At 30.4% G+C, this 18,637-nt stretch overlaps 2 protein-coding genes across 2 annotated transcripts; both read left to right on the forward strand.

Moving 5' to 3' along the window:
• Positions 1 to 3,702: 3,702 nt before the first annotated feature.
• Positions 3,703 to 6,915, forward strand: LOC123896486 (ABC transporter G family member 9). The gene is made up of 3 exons (XM_045946866.1): positions 3,703 to 4,498; positions 5,285 to 5,613; positions 6,250 to 6,915. Exons 1-3 carry the CDS (start codon positions 3,703 to 3,705, stop codon positions 6,913 to 6,915), a joined length of 1,791 nt encoding a protein of 596 aa, XP_045802822.1.
• Positions 6,916 to 15,248: 8,333 nt separating this feature from the next.
• Positions 15,249 to 17,058, forward strand: LOC123895211 (NAC domain-containing protein 72-like). Its single transcript, XM_045945447.1, has 3 exons — positions 15,249 to 15,569; positions 15,739 to 16,007; positions 16,210 to 17,058. The coding sequence occupies exons 1-3, from the start codon at positions 15,389 to 15,391 to the stop codon at positions 16,849 to 16,851; spliced, it is 1,092 nt and encodes a 363-aa protein (XP_045801403.1). The 5' UTR covers positions 15,249 to 15,388; the 3' UTR covers positions 16,852 to 17,058.
• The last annotated feature ends 1,579 nt before the right edge of the window (positions 17,059 to 18,637 follow it).

Genomic DNA, 18,637 nt, shown 5'->3' on the forward strand with positions numbered 1-18,637 from the left:
AAAACTAATCCAAATTCAAAAATTCAAAAATACCCTTGATGAACCTACAAAATATACTTTACTAAATGAGGTAACACATGTAAACAAATTCGGATGAAATCATAAGTTTTATTGCAAATATCCAATTAATAAGTATCTTGAATCATAAGTTGAAAATTACGCGTAATCATTGCCAGCTACTAATATTCTTTGAGATCTACCCCTCCCACGAATTTGGACCAAGATTAGCTGCGGTAAAAATAGCACGTAGTTCCCTACAGTAGTCAATTTCGGCTATTAAAAAGTGATTAAATAGTTATGATTCATTCAATATCTTTTTGCAGACTTTCAATCCCGACCTTTTGTTTTAAATCGGACAATCGATAGTGATTACTGTGTTAATGCAATGATTGCGTATAATTGGTTTCTCACGAATTTGAGCTGTCAATGATCAAGGTCTCATTAGCGGACAAACTGTAGGCAAACCACCCCTCTGATCAAAGGCAAAACCCTAAAATTGTGTTCTAGACATGAACACTACTAATACTAATGACCTTGATAATTATCATCATTCATAACCCTACACCATACCGTAACGGTTTCCCTTTAATTTGGACAATTTCCTAAGCATGATGATTTCATTAAATGTTTGCATTCACTCACTTTTGAAATCCTAATATCGTGCACGTCAAATATATAACACATTGCAACATTACATAATACATATACATACATAAAATAAATATAAAAATAAAAATGTGCAAGCAAAGCAATTCCATCACATGCATTATTAATGGTATAAAAATAGTCCATAAATCATAACTCAGCTAACAAAAATTTCAAAATTGTTAGGTTGAATGATATGATCAGGGTTTGAACTCGAGTCTTTTTTTTTTTTGTGTGTAAGTTTTCAATAGTTTCGTCTTTATACCCAAAAAAAATTAGAATATATATCTAACGTTAGCTTAAAATATGGTTATATAATCCACAAATTCTAACTCAACCGAGAGATTTGCCAAAATTATTAGGTCGAACATCTTGACCGAATTTAACCCAACTCTTTCATTTTATATATGTGTGAGTTTTCAATAACTTGACATTTTTTCCGTCTAATAACAAAATATGGTTATGTAGCCAGCTGTATATATACATATAGTGCGTAACAGAACCAACGAATAGTGTGGACACTGAAACACGGAATAAGAAAAACAGAATACAAAAATAACAATCAATCCTCGTATAGGAAAAATAATGTAACATATTTTTTTCATCACGATTCATCTCAAATTGAATTCTCTTATACAAACACAACACTCTCAATTTCATTCCTTTGTCCCTATTAAAAAAAACAATAACTATATCTTTACTAATATTAGTAATCTTATACACACACAATAATCAATCATGCACCGCTTCACGTTTTCATGATTTATAGAAAAAACTTGTATTTCATGATTTCTTAGTTGAAATTCACAAACAAACACGTAGTGAGATTACTACTTTCATTTTTTTTGTATAAGCTTTTTATTTTTATATATTATTATATAGTTAGGGACACATTATTTCAATACATTGTTACAAGATCTAAGAGGGTTTCAAAGGGGTGTATCTGAAAAATTGAAGAGAGAATTTATGGAACAAGATATAGAAGATATTGAGTCTCAAACAAAAGAGACATTGCAGCATGAGGAAGAGGAAACACCTGATGATATTTTGCACAATCGAAAACGTCCTGTAACTCTCAAGGTATGTATGCATTATGCATGTGTGCATTTCAATATTACTCTTTGTTTTCTTTATTATAATTTTTTGTAGCTTGATTTGTATAATTTACCTTAAAATTAGTTATGTTTATGATAAATATAATGTTTTTGTTTTGTTGATGAAAATAAATCAATTAATCTGTTTACTAATTTAGTCTCTAGATGCATTCCTAATCCTAAATCACAATCTTGTATCACTAATACATGTTTGGATTAGTATATACATACATAGTGAAATAATTGTTTATTTTCAGAACCTTTTGATTATTTCTCCTAATTAATACTAAACCAACCACATTCTTTTCCTTCAATTTTTTATTGTTTCAGTCTGAGTTTAGTTTTGATATACAATTTCAGCAAATTGTAATCAACCATATTGTTACTTTAGAAGTAATTAGGATTAAAGTAAATTTTTTTTTTAGCGATATGGCGATGATTGATAAACCTAAAAATATTTTCACTAACAAAGTAAGTGTATATGAACTCAGTGGCGGATCCACCGCACGACCACCCATGCACTTGTCCAGCTCTGGAAAAAATATATATTTTAGGGGTTAGTTTAGAGAAAAACTGAGATTTTTTTGTTTAAAATTGAGATTTTTCAATGTAAAACTAAGATTTTTGTTTAAAACTGATATTTTACCTAGGTTTTATAAATTTTCTGGCTCCGCCACTATATGACTAGTATTGTGAACCCTTACTGGGTTGAGCTTAACTCAACCTAAAAGACTTGTAAAGTGAGAATTGCTCCCATTTATAAACATATATTTCTTCATATCATATTTCAACCAATGTAGAACTTTTAACATACTTCACCTCCAACACTAGTAGCCTTGGTGTGAGGATATAAATATTGCGTGGCTCGATAGTGAAAACCTAATATAATAGGTGCCCGAACGAATCTTTTAGGAGATCACCAGCTTAGAACTTTAGGATGGGTTTCATCACAATCATACAAAATCAACTTATAAGATGAAGAATTCCTTCAATTATAAACATATTTTTCGATCATCACTCATTCAATATAAAACTCTTTAACACGTACAACACACATGCAAAAATTCTTCACATTAATCTATTTGTGATACCATTTAGTAAGTGTTCAAAAAGTTACATTATTTCTGGATTCATTATTATTTGAGAGTTGAAATTTGAATGTGAGGAAATAATATTGTTTTTGGATCCATTACTATTTGAGGGTTGAGATCTGAATTTGAGTACTTAAGATGTGATGTGGAAGTTTTAAAAGATAACACATGAAAAACTTGATCATGAGCTCTATGTGTTTAATAAGTAAGTACGTATATGATAAGGATTAATTAACATTTTTATATAGTATGTCTAGGTTTAGGATATAACCACATGGGAAAAACTTGCCCAATTGATGAATTCTATGTGTATAATATAATGATTTACATATATATATATATATATATATATATATATATATATATATATATATATATATATATATATATATATATATATATATATATATATATATATCACTTCTACTATTGAATTTATATAAAATAACACTTTTTACATTACAAAATAATTTATCTAGTTGACCAATTCACCCAAATTAAGAAAAATGTATAAATAAATAAAAAAGTTAAAAGTTTTTTTTTTTGCTAAAATACTCTTATTATGTATTGGTGTATTCACATTTACTAAAGTACTCTTATCATGAATTGTGAGTGATGTAAGTAGTATTAATTAGAATGTACAGTTGAAAAAAGAAGTAATTAAAGTTGTATTAAAAACTGAAATGCGTCGATTATTTTGGGACATAGGGGAGTATTGTATATATTGAGAACAAAAAAAAAAAAAAGTCAAGTAGTAATGTTTTAAATTCTAGAATGTTTCAAAAATTGATTATTTATTACTGTTACTTGTATTGCAAGTAAGCATATGGTTGTATAAATCAATGAACATTTTCTTCTTTTGATAAATAACAATGCAGTTTGATGAGGTTGTGTACAAAATCAAAGACAAAAAAGGAGGAATATTTAAGAAGAAAACAAAAGTAGAAGAGAAAACAATCTTAAAAGGAGTAACAGGAATTGTAAAACCAGGTGAAATGCTAGCAATGTTAGGTCCATCAGGAAGTGGCAAAACAACATTGTTAACAGCATTAGGAGGAAGACTTGGTGGAAAACTTTATGGAAAAATAACATATAATGAAAAACCATTTTCAAATACAATAAAAAGAAACACAGGTTTTGTTACACAAGATGATGTTCTTTACCCTCATTTAACAGTAACAGAAACACTTGTTTTTACAGCACTTTTAAGATTACCAAATACAGTTACTAAAGACGAGAAAGTTTCGCATGCGAAAAATGTTATTGATCAACTTGGTTTAACAAAGTGTAAAGATAGCATTGTTGGAAGTGCTTATCTAAGAGGTGTTTCTGGTGGAGAAAGGAAAAGAGTTAGTATTGGACAAGAATTGCTTATAAATCCTAGTTTATTGTTTCTTGATGAACCTACTTCTGGTTTGGATTCTACAACAGCGCAAAGGATTGTGTCGACTTTGTGGGATTTAGCGAGAGGTGGAAGGACTATTGTGATGACAATACATCAACCTTCAAGTAGATTATATTATATGTTTCATAAAGTTTTGTTACTTGCAGAAGGGAATGTTGTTTATTTTGGAAAAGGTTCTGAAGCTATTGAATATTTTTCTAATATTGGTTATTCTCCTGCTATGGCTATGAACCCTTCAGATTTCCTTTTGGATCTTGCAAATGGTATGTTTTTTAATTTATATGCATTTTACCAAATATAAAGTAGCACAAATACTTAGATGGAAAGTGTGTCCGGTGTCTCTGACATGTGTTGGTGTCGTCAGTGACCCACCAACACATGTGGTTATCTTCAATTATTCAACTTTCTTAAATTATTATTGGTGTAGAAGTGAATGTGTCGTTTCAGTATTTCATAAAATATAACTTATGTAGCACAAATACTTTAGATTGAAAGTATGTCTGAAGTCTGGAGTCTGACATGTGTCAGTGTCCTACACAGACACACACAAACACATGTGGTTATCTTCAATTATTCAAGTTTCTTAATTTATTATTGGTGTCAAAGTGTATCTGTCACCTGTGTAGCACAAATACTTTAGATTGAAAGTGTGTCTGGTGTCTAACATGTGCCAGTATCCTACACAGATATGACACCAACACATGTGGTTATCTTCAATTATTCAACTTTTTAAAATTATTATTGGTGTCAAAGTGTATGTGTCGTTTCATTGTTTCATAAAATATAACCTGTGTAGCATAAATACTTTAGATTGAAAGTGTGTCTGGTGTCTGACATGTGTCAATGTCCTACACAAACAGAACATCAACACATGTGGTTATCTTCAATTATTCAACTTTCATAAATTATTACCGGTGTCGATGTGTCAGTGTCGTTTCAGTGTTTCATAAAATATAACATGTTCTGTAACGTTTCGGGACCAAAATGTTCATTTTACTCAATTTTGAAGGTGTCAGTTTTCATAAAATATAACATTTGATAATTTGCAGGTATCTACACTGATGACATGAATCAAGACCATAACATAGACAAGCAAAAATTGATTTCAGCATTTAAAAGTAACTCTGAAACACAGTCAAAACCAGAAGAACATCAAGAAATCAATGACTCTGATACAAGTCAGGGGAGATTTCAAGAGACAGGTTCTGGAAAATGGCCTACTAGTTGGTCACAACAATTCTTTGTATTATTAAGAAGAGATGTCAAAGAGAGAAAATATGAATCGTTCTCTGGCTTAAGGATTGGTCAAGTCCTTGTGGTTGCACTTATGTCAGGACTACTTTGGTATAAATCTGATATGTCACACTTGCAGGATCAGGTAACAATTTCAAACAACAAAAGATAAATAAGAACTTATGGATAATAGAATTACTATAAGAGTGCCACGGTTTTAAATTGCAGTTACGATTAGAGTTCTTATATCAATCAAGGTTTTATATTGCAGTTCTGGAAATAGTTGTAGTCGTCATTCTAGATATAGCAAAGAAGTGTGATGAAATGCAGCTATAAATTTGTTATTGACAAGATCGAAAACCCTGACAAAGCAGCCTACATCGCGATTGTGGACCTTTAATTTGGTCTCAATGAATTTGCAAATAACATTTTCAAAAAAAGGCTTGTGACCACGATTTGGGCCACGATATCAAGGTTTTTGATGTCTCAACAACTTCGATTAAATACGCATCAGTTTCATTTGCCCACAATTCTTTGCAATATTAAGAATATATATATCGATGTGACTCCAACCTTGACTCAAATCTAGTTTGTTGATACCTCAAACTTTAGTTACTGCAATTCACACTTGACTAAGCAAGTTGTTGAGTATGACTCATAGTTTGCTCGAGCAAAATATTTAATCTATTCATTGTTTGCATTTTTTTGTATTTTTTTTCTTTAGAAGTAATGTTGTTGTTCTAACACTAATAATCACAATTCATCTCAACTTTCCTTGTAGATTGGACTACTATTCTTCATAACAGGCTTTTGGGGTTTTTTCCCTCTCTTCCAAGCAATCTTCACCTTCCCACAAGAACTAATGATGCTCGAAAAAGAACGATCCTCGGGAATGTATAGACTCTCCTCATACTTCATTTCAAGAATGGTAGCTGACCTACCAATGGAACTAGTCCTCCCTACAATCTTCCTTCTCATAACATATTTCATGGCAGGACTCAAAGCAACAATGATAAACTTTTTTCAAACACTTTTCAGTCTCTTACTCAATGTCTTAGTTGCACAAGGATTAGGACTAGCACTCGGCGCCGTTGTACTAGATCAAAAATCGGCAACGACACTTGCATCAGTAATCATGCTATGTTTCTTACTTGCTGGTGGATTTTATGTTCAGAATGTTCCAAAATTTATAGCTTGGGTGAAGTATATTTCTATTAGCTACTATACATATCAGCTATTTATTGGATCACAATATCATAGTGGTGAGACATACCCTTGTTCTAGTGGACAGTGTCTTATTGAAGAGTTTCCTCCTATAAAACAAGTGGGGTTTAATATGAATGGACAAGGGTTGGCTGCAATGGCTCTTGTTATAATGTTAATTGGTTATAGACTTATAGCTTATATTGCTCTTATGAGGATTGGTGTCACAAAGAAAAAGGCTTAATCTATCTATATACATTGATTTTGATCTAGTTTTTAGCTTTTATCTTTTAATTGATTGGTGAGTTTTCTTATTATTTTGGTGTATTTTCTAAGGCTTTATGTGCAAGGAAACTATGTAGTTACATTTTGGTAGGCAGATAAATATATCACACTTTTTTAGCAGAAGTATATCAAACATTTATTTGATTAGTTGTTCAATATATATGATAGTGTAGACTCTCTACAAACCTTTATAGAATAAGGGTAGGATTTGAATCTTAATTTCCTGCTCTCACTAAGAGCCTTCATTCACGACGTTGGTGACTGTTGAATTGAGATCAGACCATCTAGATTTCAAGAAGTTTAAAAAAAATATTATAATCCAACTTTAAAATTTACACCATCCGATCTCAACTTAACGGTGGCACCCTCTCCCAGAGAACATGATAAAGGTCAATGTTGATGGTAGCTCCATTGGTAATCTAGGGCCGTCCAACTTCGGTGATCTTTTGAGAAACACCTTAAGAGGTTGGATGAAAGGTTTTGTAGGAAGTTGTGGTTTCATTTCTAATATTAATGTTGAACTTCAAGCTATTTTTCATGGTCTTAATATTGCTTGAGATAATGGTTTCAGAAATGTGATTTATGAGTCTGATTTTCAAACGACTCTGAAGCTTGTTCAAGAGGGTGTGTCTTCTACTCATCCACATGTGCTTTTGGTGGATGGATTATATCCAATCTCTTATACATAAAGAGTGGCAGTTTGTCCTTGTTCACACCTTACGTGAAAGGAATGGTAGTGTTGATTGGCTTGCTAAGTTGCTAACTTGTGCAGGAAATGAAAATGTTTCCATTTTGTCCGTCTCCTTTGTCTAATTTGTGTAGCATACTCTATGCAAATTCAACTTTCTATAACTTACTTTCTCATGTCACTATTATAAGTAAAAAAACTATTTTTCATAGGTTCATTGAAAAACTGATGTATTTGGTCGATAATATAGGTCAGATATATCAATTTTTTAATGAACCTAAAAAGTAATTTTTTTCCCAACCAAATTCAATGAGACAATTCCTTCACATTTTATCCTTTCTCCACCACTTGGCAATTCAAAACATTATGACACCAATCTCTTGCCACATGAAACCAGAATACCAAATTGCTAAAAACATTGAACATGAAAAAAGTACTAAATGTCTGGATAAACAGGAATAAAATTCCAAATAAGTGTTGGCCCCTTCTAATTAAGCAAATTGTATTAAAAAAAGTGAAGAAGTAATTTTCTAGTTTTGGGTTAGGCATAGTCTCAGGTTTGGCGAGACCACCGGATTGTCTTTTTTCTGCTGGGTGCCAACCCCACAGAACATATACTACCTAATTCATGTGCATTGTATGTTGCCACACTTTACACCAAAATATGTAGTATTCACACACTAACTCTCAAATTCTCAATGTCTGGTTTTGTCCTTAAACCAGAAAAGGAAAAGAGAACATATACACTGAATTTGCATATTATTTTTTTTTTAAAGAATGCATTTGTATATTATTGATCACTTTTCTTTTGATCAATTTTTAAATAGTGTTTCATGGAAAATTTTAATATGAATCACTTCTATTTAAAAAAAAATTAAAATTTCAATGACGACATACACCGTTGTTTGAAAGTATAAGTTAATGATCATATTTGTTAAGAAATTTCACATCGATTGCAAGATGACACGAATATGTGTTTATAAAGTAGAGGTAATCCTCAACTTACAAACCGGTTTGTAGGGTTGAGTTAGGCTCACCTTTCAATTCTAAGATGGTATCAGAGTCTCCTTCACGGTTCGCTGGACTACCTATTATCAGGTTTATGATCGGATCATCCACCATTTATATTCGCGCCTCGAGCCTAATAGCGCTTAGCGCTTAACGCGAGGGGTGTAGTAAGAAGTCTCACATCGGTTGTGAGATGACATGAATATGTGTTTATAAAGTAGGTTCATCTCTCAATTATAAGAACATTTATGTTTACGACTAAAATAATGACTTAATTAATATAATTTACTAAAACAACAAAAAATAAAACCGTAACCTTTATTGAAGTGACTTCACTCATGCCATTGTTTTAGACTATGAGAGTTGTCATTTTTTACCTTAAAAAATATTGCTGACAATCGTTGAAATTTCTAATAATTTTAAACACTAATTCACAGTACACCACTTATTATCAAGATGGTAACTGTAGCACTGGTCGGTGTTTCATTTTATTAAGGGTCATTTTGTCCTAATAATTATTACCCCATTAACAAAAGTAAATCTCATCGGTCTTAACCAATTGTTCAAATGGTTAATGAGTTATTTTTTATAAAATTTCTTGTTCAAAAGAATCTAAATTCTATTATTAGAAGAATAATTTTGGATCAAATTTAACTCATTTCTTAAACGTGTTTCAAATTTTCTGTCTAGTAAATTTTATAATTGTTATTATTATTATCTTAAATATTTTGAATATAATAATTATAAGTTTGGTAAACAATAATGGAAAAGTTTGTTCCCTAATCAGGTTCATGTTTCAATAGTTAATGATTCAAGTCCACTTTACATAAACCAAATTTCAATATGATTCATTCTATCAAAACAAATAAAAAAAACTCAATGTGACTTCATCACCAGTTTTTGTTCCCTAACATTTGGGAGAGGTGTCCTCATAGCAATATTGCAGGTGTCATCATTTATATATAATGGCTGACATGTATTATAAAAATAAATTGCAAAGTTATGTTTAATAGTTCTTAGAGACACATTTAGAAGAGAGTCTTGCCGCTAAAATATTTGAAAAAAATTGATCTTCAAATTCAAACACAAAGACAAGGGTTTTACTTTTTTTTGTATTGATAGACGAAATGATAAAACTATCGAAAACTCACACATACAAAATGGAGTGATCGGAGTTCGAAACCCGGTTCCGATGTCCGACACTAGTAATTTTGGTTTTTCTGTCCGTTGAGCTAAGATTTATCGACAATGAAGGGTCTTATTAACATGGAGATTTCATAATTCTATATAGATTTTATGAAATCGTGAGAATAGACAGAATTATTTTATGAAAAAATATACCGCTTACAATTAATGAAGTAGTTTAATTTTTGTTCTTCGATCTTTGGCTACTTAATTAAGATCTTCGTTGTGCACGTGAGGTGGCCAAAAGTAAAGTTTGACATGATCTTTGAAATCCCACATGGTTGGTAGGATTCAAGTCACGGCTTAATTATTCTCAGAAAAATAAAGTCACGGCTTAATTATAAGAAAAATTAATATTTATAAGGTTTTTTCTAATAAAAAAAAAATCACGGGTTAATTATACTACATATGAATCTACATATCGGCTTGTTTTCATTGATTGTTGACGGTGGTGGAGCTAAGTTTAAAAGTTTGGTGAGCCGCTAAGAAGCTTAAACTTTTTTTTTTTTGTTGATACAAAAAGCAAAGCATTGCATAATACTCTAATTAAAACTTTTTGATAAACAAATAAGTTGGTGATCATTTATATGTTAGTTTCTAGAGTTTAAACACTAAATACTTGCTTAAAACTTCTAATGATTCTTATAAACGAATCTTGTGTAAACTTAATGTGAAATTTACAACCAAAAAAATAAAAACAAACGACTAATAGCACAAACATGTTGCATGAAATAGATCTGTAAATTAGTAAACGACGACTTTAATCTCATTCTCAATACTAATCAAGAGGAATAAAGTTTATGTGATATTCCAGGAAAATGCTAGCTATTGAAAAATTGACTAATTAAGCTTTTGGTAAATGTACAAATGCATGGAATAAACTCGTCAAAAATATGACCGTACGAATTTTCTTCCTTCCGTATATACTAGTCAAGTTAAATAAAGCATGCAATCGGTCAACAAAAATAAAAGTTAAATGAAGCATGCAATAAGATGAGGAGGGGCATGTGATGAAGAAGATAATGCCAACCAAAATAGTAAGAGAAGCAAAGTTTGAATTTTAATTTTTTTTTAGTAACACTTCAAATTTTAATGAAATCAAGTCATACAATGTCTATGTTTTACATGTCTAGTTTGGTAAAAAAAAATATTTATAAAAGTAACTGCATATAACAGAGCGCCGTAAACATGCGAAACGCCAAAATTAAACATCAAAATAAACACCACCTAAAAGAGATTCATCTCCTAATCTCAAAATTAGAAAGGCACCCATCATATTTCAGGCCGCTAGAAGACACTAACACAGCCCCAAAAGTTGCCACTAGATTGATTCTAACTCCCGATCTCGAAATAAAAATGATCGGCTCATTAGAATCCAAAAAACAGCTCATTCAGGCTAAAAGCTGATGAGACGGTAGACTGAGTCATTAGTCATTGTTCAAATTATTGGATCACTGGTCAAACCGCGTTAAATCGGATAAAATTGAATAGTTCGGTTAGATAAATTAATCTCCAATATAAAACTATATATAGTATTAAATTAGGTTGAATGGGATGACTTTTTTTGTCTAAAAAACAATTAAAACAATAATATTCTTTATTTTTTTTACAGATAAAACAATAATATTCGTTATTAAAATCATAACTTATGTATTTTATAACTAAACATAATTTATGTCATATTAAAATATTTTTTTAAAGAATAATTTAGTAGATACACGGATATTTTCAAATAATTGTATTAAAAATATATATTTTTAATTACAACTACAATGTATTATAGTATAAATTAAAATGAGAGCTAAATGCTTAAAGCATATACACCAATAGAAAGTAAACTTGTTTTTGTTGTATTTTTTATAAAAAAATTGTTGTTGATGCAATTGAAGTTTAGAATTAAAAGGAAGAAAAAAAAATTAAATATAATAATTAAAATATGTATATGTATCTTCAAATGCTGGTATAATGATCTAGTTGCACATAAATGCAGTCAATGCTAAATACTATTATTTAAGCATTGAACCGATTGGTTTCTAAATACCGCCGGTTATTCCCGATTTTCGTATCAATTTATACCGGTTCAATTACATATTCGATCTAGTAGTCACACCAAACCGACTAACTTTTGATTCACGATTGAACCGATTTGACGAGCTAATCTGGTCCAATTTTTAAAATATTGTTTATGTCTTGTAGTACTAGCTATATATAGCAAATTCAACTTTATTGGTTTTATTCAATTCAACATAAACAAATTTTAGTGATCATGAACCTTTAATTTCTTTGCTTAACCATGGAAGTAGCTAGATTAAGCCATCTCTTACAATTCAAATGTGAACGTGGCAAAATGTTAGTTCCAATCTCAACCTTTCAAAAAGTGTAAGATAACACACTATTGACTACACTTTCTCTCTTAATTTCCTCAATCTTTCAAATATTTTTTTTTTGTATCATTAATTTGTCAACCACACAATATCAACACACTAGTATACTTGTCAAAATACTACCACCGTCTTTCACATAATTCCACACTCATCATCAATCGACATAACACCAAACCCTCCACGTACATACCCTAATATTTTTATTTTGTTATTATGCATTCGTGTTATGTTATAAATATCTTTTAAAAATATAAATTTGAATTTTGTAATTAATGCCTATATATATTAATAATAAACCAAAAGATACCGATCTATCTAATTTGTTTCTTTTCGTAACGCTAAGACACATTTCATGTAACTCAAAAACGTCACCAATCAAAAAGAACAATGGAGTGCATATCACCACTATATAATATATTGACCTTGACCAGCCACGTCAATACTTTATCTTTTTATATGAAAACGACCGAAACCCTTTGCAAATCGCATCTAGCATTTTCATAGCATAATACAGATATTAAATCATGATTGAGTTTAAGTAATTAATCATCTAAATTTGAGTTCGAACTCAAATAAAAATGTTATCTAATGGAATTTACTTATTTTTTAATATAATTAGACATGTTTTCTTTGATTTATTCGTAAGATAGACGATTAACATTTCGATCAAGAGATGTTCTTGGTGTATGGATGGGTATGAGAGAAACATATTTGTGCGAACTTAATTGAAGTTTTCACGCTTGTAGGATTAGGTAATGAAAATTTTACTGTTTGACATACAACTTTCAAAGTTTCTTCAAGCATATCCTTTTATATCATTTGCATGAGAAAATTGTGGATCTTCTAAAAATAATTTAAAAGTCATGCAGAGAGCAATATGATTTCTTATGCTTTTATTTCGAAAATAAAATTCATCCAATTACTACAAGGATGATCCCAATCCGGAATATGAAGTCTCATAACTCTATCGATGTAGTTTTTCAAAGATTAATTTGTCTTACCAAAAGGTAAAGCGATGCAGCTTATTGTTATCTATCTTTCATTTATGTGTAATTATCTTAAAACTAAACAAAACCATTAGTTTATATATAAAATTTTATTATCAAAAGACTTTTTAATCAAAAAAATTGGAAATTTAAGACAAAAATACTAGTGTATGAATTATAACTTGTGTTATCTCACTTTGTTCAAAAAAACACTTGTAGAATCTCACTGTCGAATTTTAAATTATCAGATCCATTTCTCCTAAAATCGGAGAATTAAAAGAAATAAATATATATCGTAGTATCTATAAGTTTTTTTTTTTTAAGACTGATATCTATAAGCTTGTTTGTGGAGGTTGATGAGTGAAAGAAACACCAAAAACGATGAAAAATATAAAAGAGGAAAAAGGGAGATGCACGTGTCGAATAAAGGAGGTATACACTGCATGAACTTTATATTATTTCCTTTTCAATATTACCTGTATTAATAAAATTCCAGCCTAACTATGATGAATATATCATATATCAAATGGACACGTGCTTGCACGTGTAAGCTTTTCATGCGTCTTTCTTCGTGCCGACGTGGTTTAAACTCACGCGTGAAAAATGAATTTGCATTTTGCACCCGTATTACTACTAGTACTACCCTATTACTAGGATAGTATTGCTGTTTTGGCAAACACAATCCCACACAAATAGTGTGTGTCATAAAGTGCACAATCATGGATAGAAATTATATGTTTCTAGAACATATATCTTCTTTTACACGTGGCATATTTATCTCTTTGGCTTTTTTGAAAAATTATTTATTGAGTGAAAAAATTATTTTACTATATATTGTTTAATATTAAATCATTTAACATGTATGTATGAGTAACAATTTACTAATAAAGTATAATGGTGCAAAAGTAACCATTTTGTGCTAAACATCTTACTTCTTTCAAAAAAAAAAATTTACTAGACCTTGAACATATTTTTGGTGAAAAATTTGTAAAATTTTATTTATGAATAAATAATTAAGATAATAAAATGGATTTATATTTTCTATTTATTTTTATTTTATTTTGTTTTTGAAATTTCAACATTATTCATTACGAAAAATAAATATGTTCCACATTTTTCTCATTGTTTTTGTTTTGGTTGAACTTTCATAAATGAGAAAATAATATTGAATACAACTTTGTCATTTATGCTTTGCCTCATTGGAAATGGACCTAAAAGTTGATAACCAAAGTGATTTTAAAGCACTACTAATAGTATTACTATTCTCTCCATTCCAATTTATAAGACATACTTTGATTAAATGCACTATTTATATATCTTGTTTTGACCTTATTTTTTAAAAGTATTTAAATGTAAATATTATTATATAAAGTCTTGTTTGATTTGTTTCAATGAATATTTTCAGAATATCAAAATTTTATAATTTTTACTAATAGACAATTAAAGATATTCGTAATCAAAATTATGTATCGACATACATGCAATGGTTAATGAGTTCTTATATTTTATGACGGAGAGAGTTTTTATATTTTGTGACTCACATAAATTTTAATCTTTGAATTTTTTTTGGTTTTCACCATCTGGGTCCTAGGGGAAGGGGCCCTAGTAGTTCAGAGTTCGGGACGAGTTCTGACATCAAGTGATTTCAGTCCCCTCTCAAATGCAGTTGCGGTGAATCGAACCGTGGTTCTCCCTATCAAGTTTAGGGTCAATCACCACTAAATCAACTAACTATTCTGATTAATTGATTTAACTTTTCAAATAAGAATAAATAAATATTTTTACAACTTACTCCTGTCAAAAAAAAAATTAAATAAATAAATAAGTTTTTTTGACAGAAAATAAATAAATATTTTTACAACTTTATAATTTGACTTTTTATGTAATCTAGGGAATGCCACGACCGTATGGGTTCCAGATAAGATCAAGGTCAGGATTGTTTTAGGTACAGGACACATGGCATTTCCCAAGAGGTAGGTAACTCAAGTGGACCCCACATTCCAACATTAAGACAAATTTTACCGTACCAATCTCGGTCCCTATGGTTCCTATAAATAACCCCCCATGTCTACCGTTCATAGAGAAAAAAAGAGAAAGAAAAGAAAATTCAAAGAAAAAATTTTCATCTTCCATAATCTTATCTATAATCACTTATTGTGAAGAATTATATTGATTTTGATAATGGGAATTCAAGAAAAAGACCCACTTTCACAATTGAGTTTACCACCTGGTTTTCGATTTTACCCAACCGATGAAGAGCTTCTTGTTCAATATCTATGTCGTAAAGTAGCTGGTCATCATTTTTCTCTTCCAATTATTGCTGAAATTGATCTCTACAAATTTGATCCATGGGTTCTACCAAGTAAGTCTCATACAATAAATTATTTTTATTTTCAATAGCCCAATAGTTAAAAATTCATAATTGGACCGAATAATTGAGAATTTTGAATTTAAACTCCGACTTCTGGGGACTTCTGTATATGTAATATGATGTTTATACTAACTGAGCTACGTTTATTATATTTGTGTAGGTAAGGCGATTTTTGGTGAGAAAGAATGGTATTTTTTTAGTCCAAGAGATAGGAAATATCCTAATGGTACTAGACCCAATAGAGTTGCTGGATCTGGGTATTGGAAAGCTACTGGAACTGATAAGATTATCACAAATGAAGGTAGAAAAGTTGGTATAAAAAAAGCACTTGTTTTTTATGTTGGTAAAGCTCCTAAAGGCACCAAAACTAATTGGATTATGCATGAGTATCGTCTACTTGATTCTTCTCGTAATAACGGTGGCACTAAGGTATTGCTAATTACATTCATTTTTCACACTTTTTATTTCAATCATGATCACATACTTCTTTTTTTTTTTGTCTCAATTGCAATTTTAGTTCCATAATTTTACTATTTTACAAATTTGGTCTCTCATTTTAAAATCTTTATTTATCAAATTTTAAACTTAAAAACCTATTTTAACTCTTAATTTTCTTTTTATTGAATTGCAGCTAGATGATTGGGTTCTATGTAGAATTTACAAGAAAAATTCTAGCGCACTAAAAACCAATCCAAACGGCGCGGTTTCAAGCGGAGAATACACTCAATACAGTAACGGTTCATCTTCGTCTTCATCATCCCACCGCGACTCCAACCTCGATGACGTTCTCGAATCACTTCCACAAATCGACGACCGTTGCTTCATGTTGCCACGTGTCAACTCACTAAGGACTATGCAACATCAACAACAACAAGAACATAAACTGAATATTCAAAATCTCAATTCAGCAAATAACAACAATTTCATGGATTGGTCAAATCCATCATTGATTTTGAACACTCAGTTTCAAGAAACACAAACTCAAGGAATGATGAATTTTGGTGGATGTAATGACCTTTATGTCCCTAATGTACCCACTTTATGTCAAATGGACTCTTCTGTTATTACAGATAAAACTAGTAAGATATCCGTGCATCCAACCGAGGAGGAGGTTCAAAGTGGGGCAAAAGCGAACCAAGTTGAGAATTTTAATTCTGGATTTCTTCAACGTGGTTCGAATGATTTTACTCAAGGAATGAATTTTTCTAATTCGGTTGACCCGTTTGGGTTTCGTTACCCGGTTCAACCAGTTGGATTTGGGTTCGGGCAATGAATCGAATAGAAAGTTAGGAAAAAAAAAATGTTATTTGTAATAGTCAATGTGCATGTGGTGTAAATAGGTGGGGATTCTTTTGGCCTAACAAAATTAGAAAAGTTGAAAAAATTTAATTTTGGTCCTCATTTTCGGCTAGTGATAGATACATTTGGAGGTGGTGAAAATTAACATTCTATGAATCTATCCATTGGAACATTAGAATCATTGGGGTGTTGAAAAACAAAATTAATTGGTTAGGAATTAGGATCAATGTAGTTTTTGGCTACACACTCATATGTTTAGCCACATGAATCACGTTTTGTTGTACTTAAAATATGAAATAGCAAAGTTAGGCTTTTGTTTCAATCTTGATGTGATCCTTTTAGCTAACCACATCAATGCGACAAATATTGCACCTGGATTGACATTTCACCGACAGTTTCTACTTCTATTCGGGATCACTTTGTTTAGTTTACTTCTTCAGCAGGTGGATCTAGAGCGCGTCGATCTTTTCTACAGCTTATTTGGTTGGTTAGTGTTTGGGTAGTGTGGACAGAAAGAAACCATAGAGTGTTTGGAGGCTCATCTAGTACCTTGCATCAGATGTTGGACAAGATCAAGCTTTCTTCTTATCGGTGGTTGAAGACGAAGAATTTTACTTTAGTCTCTAACTACCATAGATGGTGGTCTAGTCCTTTACTATGTTTGGGCCTTGTATGATTCGATTGGTTTTCTTTCTGTGACTTGTTGTAAACTTTTGTAGTCTATTTTGGCACACCTTGTGCTGAGAAGGCTGGTTGTTAATATATCTCATTTTAGCTTCTTCAAAAAAAAAAATGCGACAAATAAGTACCATGCAATATTATTCAATAATACATTCTCAAAGTTTTGTTATATTTTTGTTACAATGGGAAACAAAAAAATATATATTTACTCAAGACTTTTTTATAAAAAAAACATTTCATTGAATAATTAATGTATTTAATATATATTATATTATAAATCTAAAAAGATGTAGTGTTTTTTATAAACAAAATATTAGAGAAAATAATATTTATTTTCATGTAATGTGTTAACATTAGTCACCCTTGGTATAATCCTAATCTCGGTGAGTAGGTACATTACCATTGCTTGAAAGAGTGAAATAAAAATTGGCAAATTAAAGGTTATGGAGAGATATTATGATTTGGTTTTTCTCAACCTTGACAATTTCAATTCAAACAGAATAAAAGAAGAAAAAAAAACATCAACAATGAATTGATCCAAGTGGTAAATATTTTCACACATGCCTATGGTGAAAATTAGTTTGAGAGCAGAGAACTCATATTGCGTGCCCAGTCATAGGATTCCCAATAGAAATTAGTCATCGTTAACGGCGGTGAAAACTTCGTATCAATATCATCTATTACCAATATATTAAAATCGATTATTACCACCAAAGTTACTAATTTATCCTTATTACTTTTAACCACGTTACAAGTTTTATATCCTTCATCGTAATTTCACTAAAAATAAATAAAAAATATATATAGAAAGAATAAATGATAAATACAAAAAAAAATGATATGCTTAAAAATAGAAACAACTATTATAATATATTAAAATCGATTACCACCAAAGTTACCACCAAAGTGTTTTTTTTTTTAAAAAAATTAATAAAAATAAATCTTTTTTTGTCAAGATTACCCCCTCACCTTTTTTCCTTTCCCCTCCATCTATCTCGAACCAATCGGACCCTTAGAGAGGGAAAAATATTCCGGCTAAATTTAAAGGATAATTGAAGAAAAGTTTATACAAATGCAAG

Source organism: Trifolium pratense, linkage group LG7 (assembly GCF_020283565.1).
Source record: "Trifolium pratense cultivar HEN17-A07 linkage group LG7, ARS_RC_1.1, whole genome shotgun sequence".
Classification (NCBI taxonomy): domain Eukaryota; kingdom Viridiplantae; phylum Streptophyta; class Magnoliopsida; order Fabales; family Fabaceae; genus Trifolium; species Trifolium pratense.

Bases quoted from the DNA above. Each gene is read 5' to 3' on its own strand.
- LOC123896486 (XM_045946866.1), top strand. From the start codon at position 3,703: ATGCAGTTTGATGAGGTTGTGTACAAAATCAAAGACAAAAAAGGAGGA. The intron at 4,499-5,284 runs GTATGTTTTTTA...GATAATTTGCAG, and splicing joins CCTTTTGGATCTTGCAAATG to GTATCTACACTGATGACATG. The intron at 5,614-6,249 runs GTAACAATTTCA...CTTTCCTTGTAG, and splicing joins TGTCACACTTGCAGGATCAG to ATTGGACTACTATTCTTCAT.
- LOC123895211 (XM_045945447.1), top strand. From the start codon at position 15,389: ATGGGAATTCAAGAAAAAGACCCACTTTCACAATTGAGTTTACCACCT. The intron at 15,570-15,738 runs GTAAGTCTCATA...ATATTTGTGTAG, and splicing joins TGATCCATGGGTTCTACCAA to GTAAGGCGATTTTTGGTGAG. The intron at 16,008-16,209 runs GTATTGCTAATT...ATTGAATTGCAG, and splicing joins GTAATAACGGTGGCACTAAG to CTAGATGATTGGGTTCTATG.